This window comes from Scedosporium apiospermum, assembly GCF_000732125.1.
Source record: "Scedosporium apiospermum strain IHEM 14462 chromosome Unknown SEQ_SAPIO_0099, whole genome shotgun sequence".
Taxonomy (NCBI): domain Eukaryota; kingdom Fungi; phylum Ascomycota; class Sordariomycetes; order Microascales; family Microascaceae; genus Scedosporium; species Scedosporium apiospermum.
Window position 1 is genome coordinate 1,887,400 of NW_015971800.1, and position 13,954 is coordinate 1,901,353.

Here is a 13,954-nt window from a genome sequence, read left to right on the forward strand (position 1 = left end):
TACTCCGTATGTTCTGTCACTCTTCTTCACGGCTGCGTTCAATCGGATTGCACTACATCTCTAGGCATCCACTCGTCGAGCAGCCCTCATCCTCGTGCTCAGATGCGGGAAGTCGTTTATTTCGTCCGCCGTAGGACAAGATAGCGGGGATTTACTGACGTGAGCTGTACGAAGTAATTCTCGGAAAGGGCTCCCGCGTCCCATTTTTCGTGTTCCCATCTCGGTCCGAACTATCCCGTCAGATGTAGGCTGCCTACCACTAACGATGGATTGTTGAAGCTTCGTGACCAGGCTGTGGTTCGCCACGGGACGAACGGAGCTCAGCGGGCGGTAGTGAGGATGGGTAAGCACTTGCGGGAATGGAACTAGGCTCCAATCTCGTACAATATAATATTACTTTGTAAATTTTCGGAAGAAGAAGAAAAAAACGCATGTGGGACGTCGATGGGAGAGGCAAGGGGCTAGGATTCGAGAAGGGGTCCACCACCAGGCTGTATCTTGGCTTTGAGGAGGTACATTGCAGGGGATTGATATTGGCGGGTTGCGGTCACTAAACAGTCTGGACTGCATTCGTAAACATTCTATTTCTATTATCAATCGACGTCTTACAAGTGTTGGTTAAATTCTTGGTCGTGGATGGTCCAGCGATGTCTACTACGTAGTGATCGCGGCGCGGGCGGTGCTATGCTGCATCGATGATCGGCCAATCTCAATCATTTCCCGGATCGCTGGAGGATGAGAGGGTCCCTCGTATAAGCATGAGATCCTCCATGAAAATACCAAGTAGGATCGATTGGTGCCTTCAGTGCTCATCAGACAGTTTATTGATTTATACAGCAGAGACCGATCACTGATTGATTCCAGCGTGTAAACACCACATTGTCTGATGAGAGGACTGGGAGAGTGGGCCGCGAAGATTGAAACTCTTTCGTGTTTGGTTCCGGAGATTGATTAAGAATAAGAGTTCCACCGACTCTCAGAAACTGTCCTCACCCATCGCCAATGCCATGGAAATAGAGGAGAGGACCTTGGTGGTAATGAGTTGCACCCGGATGGCCTCTTAAGCAATCTAGCTTTGATGGATCAATATCAATTGATTCCGTGAAAGTGCTTTGTCTGGGAAATGACGACGGGCGGTAGTAGCCCGTCTCAACGGCTTGGGCAGCTCTCTGAGTCCCCAACAGTTCCAGCCTCCATGAGAGCTCGGAGGGTTGGATTGAAGGTTGGATTGTACATGATGCCGGATGCTGTGTCCGAGAGATGCAGGAGGTACGAAGTGTTAGTGCAGTGTTAGTGCACCAACAAATTCGATGCATGTCGCCTGGCGTTGATACAAGTACAACATGAGAGCCTGACCGATGCCCAGTGACTACATGTTACAGGTGTGGAGGGAGAAGATCAATTCCAGTCCCAGCTCAGGAAGCTCAGGGAAGATGCAGTTGTTGTCGAAAATGTATTCAAAATGGAATTGATCCAGATCCATGATGCGATGCCATGTTGGAGGCTTCACGGCTTTGCCAGTGGTTTGAGGCTCCTTCCGGGCGCAGGCACAGGAGGGCACCAGTAGATTGATCAATCAGAATAATTCGGCTTGGTGCAGTGCATCCAGAGCATTAATCTATCGACATGCATTTAAATGTTGCCGGCCCAGTTGGTCCGTCCGTATTGTGCTTCCCACCGCACCACACCCCCTTTATGGTCCTTGAGCTGACCAGCAGCCGAAGTGGAATTAATGCTCCATACATGAGGTCATCCATACCACGATCCTGTTTTGCCTTCTAGCGCCCGTTACTCCCTGGCCTGGATCATCACCGCCTTTTCCACTCGTCTAGGCCAGCAATTGCGTTGGAAGAATGTCGGGGTCAGGGCGTCAAGGGCGGTGACTTTTGAGCTGGAGGTTGGGGGGGGGGGGGGGGGGGGGGGTGAGTGGCGATGATGCAAGACACAGAGAATGTGATCGGGGAAATACGAAGTGCTCTATCGTCCTCTTGCGTACGAAGCAGTCAATGAAGGCCGATCTTTACGCTTCTACAGTACGACTCGGATAGCTCTGCAGCGCTCCATGCATTGAGTGAACGGTTGCATCAATATATCCCGTGTTAGCAATGTGAGCGGGCAGCTATTGATGCCTTTGGGAGCGGAGTCTGGGCCGTTCTCGTGAAATAGGATTTTATCTGGATAAACGAGCGGTGCAAGCGCCCCCAGATTCTGTTCCCGGACCGCACATTCTTTGGTGTTTCCCCGGCTGCCCCGGTCTTCGGACCCGCCCAGCCGTTCCAATTGTCCAGTTGTAGCCGTCTACATAAACTAAACTACTTGGACGAAGTACAATCGGCTCTTGTACTAATGAATCAAGTCTACACTCTTACTACGACGGTCGGATGAAGTCTAGCAAAGGAATTTGCCACTGAAAGACTCCTTGATGCCTAGTAGGTAGAAACCAATTGCAAGCTTTTGTGTCAGCCTCGTCAAGACGGAACTCTTATCAATCCTTTCGTCTTCCTTCGTTCCTTGGCACCCTCCTTGTTAAGGATCTTCCATCCACCCGGGTGCGCCACAAGGTACAAAGTCAAACGTTGTTTAGAATTGGTATTCCCCCCTGTAAATCCATCCCCTAGTCAGTGGGAGTAGGTTCGGAGAACATTCAGTTTCCCTCCCGACAACGCCTCCTCGCGCAATGCGCTAGGGGCGAGGGGCTTTAAACTTCCAGCTAGCGAGAAAAAAAAAAAAAGGAAAAAAAGAAAGAGGAAAAAAAAGCCTTCCCGTTGCCATCCCCAGGTGTGACACAGAAATGGCTAACCGCGTCAAGTCCTGCTGTAAGATGGCTAGTCCTGTCCCTTGATGTCCACTTTGCTAGTGCCAGCTTGAGCGCCTCATTCCCAATTCTGGAAGATATAAAACAGTCCCTTCCTCCCCAGAGGCATTGTCTCTGCCCCTGCCCCTCCCCTTTCTCCTCTTCCTCTTAATGGCTCTCTGTTGGGTCTTACGCCAGCCTTTTTCTTTGATAGACCGAGACGGGAGCGGGTCCTTCCCTCAACCCACCAAATAGAGAACCCAAGACCACATACCGAGTTCCCGCCACGTTCCCCGAACCGCGCCGTGTAAACGACATCTCTGATCTCCGATCCCTCGACACATAAATCCCCGCCCAAACCTTCCTTGAACAATTCCGTCTTGTTAGATACTACAATTCACCACAAACATGCACGGCTACAGTTCTTCAGAAGAGTCGGAAGACCCTAAACGACCTCGTGTGCTGCCCACGAGCTCCAGCACCACGAGCGACCAGAAAAAGAAGAAGAAGAAGAAGCCCCCGCCGCAAGTCGCCATCAACCGGATATGGAAGAAACTCCAGGCAAGACAGCCCACGATACCGCTCGCCGTGCTACCCTTCGACCCTGTGGTTCCGCCAGCGAGCCCTGATAGAGCCAATGAATCGTCAGCTGCGTCGTACGAGAGGGCGGCGGAGGAGTGCCGGCGGAAAGTCCGCAAGATAATCGAAGAGTGCCACCGGGTGAATACTCGATATCGAGACCCAGGTTGGGATTTGGTAAGTTCATTTTCCCCCGTCTATTTTTGGCGGTCTCACCGATTCGGGGCGGCGTTGAGAAAGTGGATTTCTTGGTATCATATGCACACACACCGAAAGTTGGGCGAAGCAAGGATGTTGAGGTGTCATTGACATGGAAGGGGGTTGCGTTATTACCCCATGTCCGCATCCCCCCATATAAGCCATGCAGAGCGGCGAGGCAAAAAATGGGCCCAACCAACCTCGTTGCGTTCACCGGACAGGATGGTGGGAGAACGGAAGATGCTCCGGCGCCACCGGTGCAGTCGAGGACTGCACCAGGCTCAACTGAGACCTGCCAGATTTCAGGGGTGGTGTTTAGCACAAATGTGCAACGCAGGGGGCGATGTCAGTGGAAAAACAAGCGGTGTGCCCACCTCTTCCGCCAGGCAGTGACGACGCCTGGCTGGCTGTGTGCTGCACTGCCAGACACCTGTCTCAAAGTTTGGGTGTGCTCGCGCTGTCTGCCAATCGTAGCTGCCGAATGTGAATGCTCCGCCTGGTCGCAACTGCTGCGGTTCACGAAGCTACTTCCTACGAAGTACTTGACCTTCTGGAAGGAGATGGCGCTAACTGTGTACACTGTGTACAGGACTGGGACCTCAAGATGGAAAAGGGAAACTGCCTGAATTATCTCGGTCGAGAAACCTTCGAGGTCGGCTACCCACCGTCTTCTAGCGCCACTGTTCCCAAGGCTGTCAAGCGGGTCCACGAAATCTTCGAAAACCCCACGTTTATGAAGAATGTGAGCAGTTCCGAGATCATCCAGGGTAGCATTGGAAACTGCTGGGCTGTTGCTGCTCTCTCTGCCCTTGCCGACGTTGTGGGCGGTATTCAGCGACTCTGCGTCGCGCACGATACTCGTAAGTACACAAGTTCTACGCCCCCCAAACTGTTGACGCCACTTGCGGTTTTCGGAGCGGCGTTGGCGACACTACGTCGTAAGAGGAGAAAATGGTTGTTTCGAATCGTTTCTAACTCGTCGTGGCGTTTTCTAGGTGTTGGTATCTATGGATTCGTCTTTTATAGAGGTGAGTAAAACCTTATTTGGGGCATTGAGATACCCCAGTTGGATATCGTGATAACACGGTTTACACTGCATTCTCGCATATGCTCTGAAGAAAGTTTGAAAGTGGAACAGAACCTTTTTTGCTAACTGAGTCAACTTAGATGGCGAATGGGTCTACTCCATTATCGATGACAAGCTGTACCTCAAGTCTCCGAACTGGGACTGCCCCAGCATGCAGCGTCAGCTGCTCTCGCAAATTGACCGCGAGGATGTTGAGCTCCACTATCGAAAGACGTATCAAACCGGATCCAAAGCTTTGTTCTTCGGCAAGAATAAGGACCAGAATGAAACATGGTTACCACTGCTCGAGAAGGCATATGCAAAGGCCCACGGCGATTATGCGTCTCTCATCGGCGGTTGGATCGGTGAAGGTCTGGAAGACATGACTGGAGGTGTAACGACGGAACTCCTTACTTCAGATATCCTGGACATTGATGCTTTCTGGAAAAATGAGCTGTCAAAAGTGAACAAGGAGTTCATGTTCGGTTGCTCTACCGGTCTTCTCGACGGCGGCTACGGTAGTCGAGATGGAATTACTGAGCGTCACGCTTATGTAGTCATGGATGCTAGAACGCTCAAGTCTGGCCAGCGTCTGTTGAAGCTGAGGAATCCATGGGGCAAGACCCGAAAAGGTGTCTGGGAGGGGCCCTGGTCCGACGGCTCCAAGGAATGGACCACTGACGTTCAGCAAGAACTCGGTCACTCTTTTGGAAATGATTCCGTATTCTGGATTTCCTACGAGGACCTCCTCAGCAAGTACCAGCACTTTGACCGCACTCGCCTCTTCCGTGAGGACGACTGGGGTTGCTGCCAACGCTGGATAGGCGTCGACGTACCCTGGAAGGCGAGCTACCACGAAAAATTCCACATCAGGCTCACCAAGGACTCCCCCCTCGTCCTCGTCCTCTCCCAACTTGACCGCCGCTACTTCAAGGGCCTCGAGGGCCAGTATAACTTCCGTCTCCAATTCCGCGTACATGAGAAGGACCGACCCGGCGCTGAGGACTACATTGTCCGCTCCCACGGCAACTACCTTATGACGCGGTCCGTCTCCATCGAAGTTCCCAACATGGCTGCGGGCGACTACACCGTCTTTATTCTCGTGACGGCTGAGCGCTCCTCCTGCCGGCCTTCCGTGGAGGAAGTCGTGAAGCGCGAGTGCAAGAAGCGTGCCGAGAACGACAAACTCGCGCAGGTCGGCTACGCCTACGACCTCGCCCACTCCAAGGCCCACCACCACCTCGAGAAGGTCAAGGAAATGCGCAAGAAGGCGAACCAGACCAAGGCCAGCACCTGCCGCAAGGCGCATAGGAGGAGGGACTGGGAGAAGCGCCGCACCGATCGGGAGATCAAGCGAAAGCAGATTGAAAAGAATGAGGCTAAGAAGGCTAGGCTGATCGCCGAGCGGGATGCTGCTAGGAAAAAGGCCATTGAGGAGGCGAAGGGCCAAAGCGAGAGTGAGAGCAGCGAGGAGGGTTCTTCTGAAGAGGAGGCCGCGAAGGAGCCCCAGAATGAGGCTAAGGCTTCGGATGCTAGCTCGAAAGAGAGTCCTTCGGAGGAGAAGAAGTCTGAAGATAAGCCCGCTGAAGAGAAAGATGAAAAGACTTCCAAGGAGGAGAAGCCATCCGAGGATAAGGATTCTGGGGATAAGCCTGCTCCTTCCGAAAGTGCCTCCTCCGAAGAAGCAAAGAAGAGTGAGGAAACACTTGGGACAGCATCATCCGAACCAAAGCTTGGCGAGGCCAAGGCGGAGGTAGCAGAGAAGACGGAGACGACTAACGAGACCAAGTCGGAGGAGCCCAAGAAAGTTACTATCGCCGAGCCCGAGAAGAAAGACACAAAATCCAAGAGTAAAAAGAAGAGGTCCAAGGAAAAGAAGTCGTCTAAGGAGGCCTCCCCACCAGTGGAGGAGGCAGTCGACTACTCCTCGGACTCGCCCGTCGAGGAATGGGAAGCTATCTACAGCAGCGATGACTACGTCCGCAAGCCTCGCAAGCAGGCCGTACCGGAGACGACGGAGGCTGATCGGTACCCGTCCGAGGATGAGAAGCTCCCCGACCCCTGGAACGCCGTGTGCATCGTCGGCTTCAAGGTCTACTCTAGGGACTCCGACTTGGAGCTCCGCGTTGTCATGGAGGGAGGTGCGCTCCTCGAGGGCGGCATGGGTCAGAAGGGAGAGAAGGACCTCGACAATGCTCAGGCGAACGCCGCGGGCGAGCGGGAGGAGAAGTGTAACGCCTTCACTTCGTACGATCCCATCGTTGTCACTGATGAGGATGGGCAGAAGAAAGAGGTTGAGGACGACGCCAAGGTCGCAGGGCAGACTGAGGATGAGGACGGCGATGATGAGTCCGAGGGTGACGATGCGGCGCCTAAGGAAAAGAAACTGAAGAGGAGGAAGGACTCCAAGGCCACTCCAGAGGAATCTCATAAGGCTAACGGTGTGAAAGACCCGGATGTTAAGGAGGAAAGTACTCCACCTACACCTAAGGACGACAAGGAAGCTTCTACAGAGGACAAGAAGGAAGAAGTCGCTGAGGCGAAATCCGAAGCCAAGGCTGACAATCCTAAAGAGGAAGAAACGTCCGACAAAGCCACACCAGAAGAACCTGCGGAAAAGAAGGAGTCCGCCGAGGAGAAGCCTGTTGAGGAGAAGTCCGAGAAAGATGATGTTAGCAAAGATGAAGAAGAAGTAAAGAAAAAGGAAATAATCAAGAAGTCGGAAGAGCTAGACGAGAAGGAGGCGGCGCTCCGCAAGAGAGAAGAGGAACTTCGCAAGAAGGAGGAAGAGTTGGAGAAGCGATTCCAGGAAATGAAGAAGCGCGAGGAAGAGGAGAAGAAGAAAGAGGAAGAAGAATACGTCGACTGCGAGGAGGTGTCATCGGATGGGTCTTCCGTTGGCGTGCAGACGCCCGATTCCACGCCGTCCGAGGAGATGAATAAGTTTCTAGGCTAGTTTACTGCATGGAAGGATTTGTAAAGCGGACATTTCGCGCGATGGAGTTGCGAGGAGTTTGAGTGTGTTTCAGTGTGTTTTCCGCGTTTTTGAAGAATTGTTGGTAGATAGCTATGCGTGCCCTTCTTCTGCACATAGAGATGTCTAGCGTCAAGCGCGTTTTCTTTTTCTTTCTTTCTTTCTTTCTTTTTTTTTTTTTTTTTTTTTTTTTTTTTTGTTGTTGGAATGGTCTGGTTTGCTTCATACGACTCAGCTCAACTTTGCCATAGTCTATATAGGTAGCCTCAACTCCATAACCTCTTTTAACTTAGCTCTCAAATCTTCCCTCATCATAATTAAACGTCGTAACTTATAGCTCGTCTGTCCTAGCCTCCATCCTCTTCCTCCAAGGCTTATACACAAACACAGCACCAACGCCAACAACGGCAAACAGGCCACAAATCGCGGCTCCCACAACATCAAAGTGATCGGACAGCACATCGAGGCCATCCCAGAAGGGACCCTCGGGCTTGACAACGCTCTCGACGAGGTTGAGGATCTGGATAATGGCGACAAAGGCGGAGACGACGACGGTGATGGCGGTGAGGATGAGGGAGTAGTAGAGAGTTGCTAGGGGGTCGCGGGCGAATGTTGGGGAGAGGTAGAGGGTGGACATTAAGGCGCCGTCTGTGGTGTCTAGGAGTGCCATGCCGCCTTTATGGGGGAGGAAGAGGGTTTTGATTTTCATGAGCTTCGGGAATAGGAGAAGGGTTTGCTATTCGGGGAATTCTTTGACTTACACGCGAAGAGAATGGGAAAGATGAGGATGAGCCAGATGCTCGTGCCCTGAACGGCGTGGATGCTCGCGATTCCCAAGATGGCAATCTCGGAGCTCGTATCGAAGCCTAAACCGAAGAGAACACCAAGCGGAAACATCTTCCACGGCCTATCCACAAGGTTGAACAGTCTGCCAAACGTCCGGGCAAGGAACCCCATCGTCTGCTCATCATCCAGCTTAATATCCCCCACAACCCCCCTCATCTCCACTCCATCATCCCCTCCATCCCCAGCGCTCTTATACGCCCTAGCCTTCCTCACAAGCCCATACAACACCCACCCATTCCCAACACAAAACACAACAAGCACAACAGCACTCACAACCCCCCCAATCAGCCCCCCCACCTCCTCCGCACCCCCGAACCTCTCCCTCAAGACCCCACCCGTAGCAGCCACGGCCACACACGTAACCACTACGATGGTGCTATGTCCCAGCGCGAAAAACGTACCCACCGAAACGGGCCGCCGCCCTGCCGCTATGAGACGTCGCGTAGAGAGATCGATGGCGGCGATGTGGTCTGCATCGAGAGCGTGGCGGAGGCCGAGGACGTAGGAGAGGGCTGCTGGTGCGGCGAGGGATGGGTGTTTTGTGAGGGGGTAGGCGGAGATGAGCCACACAAGGATGTTGATGGCGGCGAGGAGGGCGATGATGCGGAGGGCGGGGGTGGGGAGAGGGATTCGTGAGAGGAGGGACTTTTCGTCTGGGGTTGAGGAAGGGAGTAAAGGGTCTGTTTCTGTCGGTGGGGTGGATGGGAGGGGTTCGGGTGTTACCTGGGGGAGGGACTGCTGTGGTGGCGAGGCCATGGTAGTCATGATGGGAAAGGGTTCTATATTCTCTTCTTTTCTTTTGGGAAGGGAGATGAGGAAGCAGGTGATGTCGCGGGTATCAAAAAGCTCCCCTTTGCACCTGTTACCGCTACTTGAGATCGGATGCTATCTTATGAGCTACCCCGGGCTGGGCTGGGCCGGGCAGGATGCCGTTGCTGATCGCTACGCTCGAAACTTTGCCTTCGCCTTCGGGTTCGACTGCAAGAGTCACCTTGAAAAGTCTTCTACTCGGGAACTACCTTTAAAGAGGAAGAAGCAAAAAGAGAAAAAAAAAAAAGGCAGTCGAGGCAAAGCCCTTATCAGTGAAGGTTTCGCAACCCCGCAAAATGGGGAGGACTCTAACTTGACGGCTCTATTTCCTATTTCGTTGTACTGCACAGTATTATAATTGTGCTCTAAGAAAATAATAGCTCATGTTATCTTATCAAGCAGTTTCTGTGCTGTGCCGTGCCGATTCCTGACTGTGGCATCGAGCATCATATCTTGCAGTTTGTGGAAGAATAAGACAGGAAAGAAAAAGAAATCGGATTTCGACTTGTTGAGTTTTGGGAAATATCAAAAGAAAGCCCCTGTAAAGGCGACTATCCTCATCTGGTTACCGGCCGTATAAAGTTACCACTTCAGCAGTACTGCCTTTCGAAATGAGCTCCAAAACCGGTTCTCGAATCGAACGGCTAAAACTGTCAGGTCGCGGGCTTCTCTCACGAGCCCGGCTGACGGGACCTAACATCGAATGATTACTATTCCTTAATCTAGGGACATATTAAAAACAGAAAAGAAGTTTCTTCCCGGTTTGCAAAGTGACAATACCAGCGCGAGTTGATACCCCAACACTCCCAGCCGTTGCCATTGCTGGCGCGCCGGGACGTCGAGATTACGCGGACCTTGTCTTCTCCAGTGTCCAGCCAGTTAATACGTCACCGTGAGACCTGGAGCCTATTATCCAGCTCCACATTTCCACCCTGGCTGCCGATCCGCTCCAAGTCGCGCAAGGATTAATCCAAGACAATAAAGAGTTGCCTTTCTTGTCACTGCGACCAGCCCTGCCGTGTGCCTCAACTCTGGAACCTTGTGCGCACGCTTGAAGCAAATAAATGGCCAGGTCTATAGTGTTGAGCAGGGTGGAGCTAGGGCGAATCCTATATACGGAAGCGGTGGCCCCAACGATGATGGGTTCCAAGAGCCTCTCGATCCTCTGCCCTGCCCATATCGCTGACCGAATTCGACAATGGCTCCAATGGTGCCTCTTGATCACTGGATATGGTGGTTCACCGAACGCCTCTACAGCCTCCCGGCTCCTCCACGGAGAAAACGGAGCAAGCCAATGGAGGTCATCTGCGTCGGTCCTCCTCGGTCCGGCACAGAATCCTTACAACAAGCACTACTAGACCTAGGCTATGACTATACGTACCATGGCTGGGACATCGTCTACGATATCCCTACTCCGGCTCCTGGCTGGGTCCGCCTCGCTCGGAAGAAATGGTACGCCGAAGGGCGGGACCATACGTTCCCAGCCTTGAACGTTCCCACGATCACGAGGGAGGATTTTGACGAATTGATAGGGCATTGCGTCGCTGTCACAGATGCAGCAGCAAGCTGCTTCGCGGCCGAAATGATAGCAGCATACCCCGAAGCAAAGGTCATCCTCAACGTAAGGCGGGATATGGATGCTTGGCACCGCAGCGCCGTGACGACGTTGGTCGGGGTGAATAAGAGCTGGGGCTTCTACATCGCAAGTTGGCTCAATCGAGAATGCTTCTGGGCGTGGCATGTCTACGAAAGGTTTCTCTGGCCGCTTCTCTTCAGAGCCCCGGACGGCAACATGGCAAAGGCCATTGAACGGAATGGCAAATGGGTGTATAGAGGTAAGAGTCGACTCCAGCCACGAGATGCCACAGCCCGAGATGAAGTGGGCGCAAGGGCTGACCTCGGTTGATAATTGCAAACAGAACACTGCGCCATGATCAAAGGTTTAGTGTCGGCCGATCGGTTGTTGGAGTGGAGTGTTGATGAGGGTTGGGATCCTTTGTGCAAATTCTTGGGCAAGGCCGTGCCGGATAAGCCGTTCCCACATGCAAACGCCCTGTCAGGCGGATGGAAGGCCCGTGAGGAGATGTGCAATAAGCGATGGGTAGAAGGAGCCTTCCTGACTATGTTCTGGGCTCTGGCGGGGCTTTTGGCGATGGGGCTTGTTGTTAGGTATTACTTGTAACCTCTTGCCCAGATCGGGGAACCAAGCGTTCGGGCGATTTGGCGGTGGCTTCGCCTCGATCTCACGCCTCGCGATTATTGACTCCTCAGGTTGCAAAGAGCCAAGTAAGGCAAAAGTGGACAAAGTGGACCGGATGAATTGATGCATCCTCAGCGATGAGTGTGCTGGCTTTAGTATCACCGTTGGAAGTCTGTGATTCGTGTTGGGCGCTATCCTTCGGATATCGCTCCACCTCCACCACACGACGGCCAGCTCCCAAGCCATCTCTACCTACTATCTCGATGGGGCACAATGCCTCGCGCTGCCCGGCCCGGATTCGTAATTGTGACCATTCCCATTCCCACAATGCGTTGGACATCCGTTACTATGCAACGCCTTGGGTGTTAATTGCCCTAGTAATGACTCAACACTTCAGGAGTCAGATCAAGTGACACTAAATCCCTCGTGATAGGCCGGGTCGAGACCACTTGCGCTGGCATTTACCCCGAGGGCGATAACTCAATTCAACATGAGAGGTTTGGATTTGTCGGCATGTTCAAAAATATCCAACACATTGGAAAAACTCATCAAATCCGAAGGAGGCGTCCCTGACAGGCTTGGGCACACCAAGAGAACCAATCCATGGCTGAGCATCTGATCCCATTGGCTCTGTCACGGATGAGGTGGGAGAGCAACTGAGATTCGATCGATAATCTCTCCGACTAGTTATTACGTGTAGTGTGATGTACTTGTACAAACACCAAGTAAACTACGTGCGTAGCATGAACATGGATTGAAGCATCATCGATCGTCATGTGCGATCATTCTGGGGTAAACTACGATAGGGTGGTGCTGAGTGGGAAGGCGCGGACGTGGTCCAGTCCCCCCCCCCCAAGGTGGTGGGGCGGTGGTTGCCTCTACGATTCACCAGGAAGGTGAATCTTATTCACATTCAGCACCAACATCCCATGATTGCACTAGATCATAATTGGAGACAACACGGGGTACGGATGGTCGTACGGGGTAGTCGCAGCCTGTTGCACTGCCCCTCGTCAACCGCCGACGTCACCAATGGCCGCACCTCGACACTCATCAATGATGGCACTTTCCCACAAAGTATCGTGAATTGTTGTTGGGCCAGCTGAAGCCGTTAACTGTGAGTCACCCGATCAAATTGATCATTATAGCGAGGGCCGATATCGACCTTCCAGCTACGACGAAAGCTGCGAAGGGAACTACGGAGCCAGCGCCTGGCTCTTTGTCATCTCGCCTCAGTTTGGTGTGGCCCAATCTGGCCTCCAATCTAGCCCCATCCATGGCCCCGGTCACCCCCGACCCGTTGGTTAGGCCAGGCCACGCCCGACCGGGCCTTCTCTGCGAGTATCAGGTACACCCATGGACTGCAACTGCAGGTTGGGTTCAATCGTGCCTGCACGTTTTGTTCTGGGGCGGCGGAAAGAGAAAGGTGCCGCCAGCGTCCACGATCGCCACCTAAAATAGGCTCCAGGTAGCCACGGATGTATATGACGGGTGTTAATGAGGGGCGAAGACATGGGCGCTCCGTGTCAATCACATCGTACTTAAGACAAATGGTCGCCACACCCTCCCGCGAGATGGGATCTTGAGTTTAACCAAGTTCGATTTCTTGATGCAAAAGGCATTAAATACTCTTCCACGACATCTTGTTCCTTGCCATCCTCGAGATCTCTCACAATTGCCGAAAACAACGAATTGAACTGAGCACCGAGCTGCCGCTCATGCTCTCCGTTCTCCCACCAAATCAGCCTTTCACACTGCATTCACTCCTGCCAACGAAAACAAGCCACCAGCACGGTCGCACTGCACACCCGCATTCACATCTACCCATCATGGTCGACGCGTGTTATAACAATTCTCCCTCTTTACCAACCTCCCCCTACGAGTACCCTGCGCGGTCCGAAAGGGGCAGTCCTTTCTCGCCAGTTCTTCAACCCGCAGAACCGAGAGGCACCCCTCCCCAGGACGGCGCGCACTATTCTCCTCAACGAGGGGCTCGTCTCTGCCTTTTCCAGCCCCGAGATAGCCCCAACACACCCGATTCCCATTACAGGGAAGAGACCGGCAGCCCCAGGAGAAGGCAGGGGACGGCGCACAAACGCATTGTTGCACGAGGGAGATACCATCCTACCGACGCCTATCCTCGGCCCCATTACGCTCCCGTACCGCCTCTACGTCGCGAAGATGCCTTCAAGGTGACGACGTGTTACCCTCCACCCGACGCAGGAGAACAAACCGATCTTCTCTACCGGCTAGGGATCCTCTACGATGATGACGCTACCACCCCCTAGCTCCGCCGGCGGTAGTGAGCCTGTAACAACAGTCGTCGATGCCGACTCTGTTTTGCTTCGACCAAACGGCTTCTCTCAGAAAGCCTCGTCTTCATTTGACGGCCTTCCTTTTTTTTCTTACTTGCACATTATTTACAACGAAGTTCTTCTTTTTGTTTTGCGATTTCAATTTGGCGTGTCAAAAGCGCTTAGACTACCT

The 13,954-nt window shown here is 53.0% G+C and overlaps 3 protein-coding genes and 1 pseudogene across 3 annotated transcripts; 3 read left to right on the forward strand and 1 right to left on the reverse strand.

The window, feature by feature from the left end:
* Positions 1-3,202: 3,202 nt before the first annotated feature.
* Positions 3,203-7,593, forward strand: SAPIO_CDS5950 (uncharacterized protein; the record flags this gene model as incomplete). The annotated part of the gene is made up of 4 exons (XM_016788176.1): positions 3,203-3,550; positions 4,161-4,431; positions 4,567-4,599; positions 4,739-7,593. The coding sequence occupies 4 exons, from the start codon at positions 3,203-3,205 to the stop codon at positions 7,591-7,593; spliced, it is 3,507 nt and encodes a 1,168-aa protein (XP_016642492.1).
* A 349-nt stretch (positions 7,594-7,942) lies between these two features.
* SAPIO_CDS5951 (High-affinity nickel transport protein nic1) lies at positions 7,943-9,222 on the reverse strand (the record flags this gene model as incomplete). Its single annotated transcript, XM_016788177.1, has 2 exons — positions 7,943-8,286; positions 8,373-9,222. 2 exons carry the CDS (start codon positions 9,220-9,222, stop codon positions 7,943-7,945), a joined length of 1,194 nt encoding a protein of 397 aa, XP_016642493.1.
* Positions 9,223-10,465: 1,243 nt separating this feature from the next.
* On the forward strand, positions 10,466-11,449 carry SAPIO_CDS5952 (Uncharacterized protein; the record flags this gene model as incomplete). The annotated part of the gene is made up of 2 exons (XM_016788178.1): positions 10,466-11,102; positions 11,187-11,449. The coding sequence occupies 2 exons, from the start codon at positions 10,466-10,468 to the stop codon at positions 11,447-11,449; spliced, it is 900 nt and encodes a 299-aa protein (XP_016642494.1).
* Positions 11,450-13,296: 1,847 nt separating this feature from the next.
* SAPIO_CDS5953 lies at positions 13,297-13,755 on the forward strand (annotated as a pseudogene; the record flags this gene model as incomplete).
* Positions 13,756-13,954: the final 199 nt, after the last annotated feature.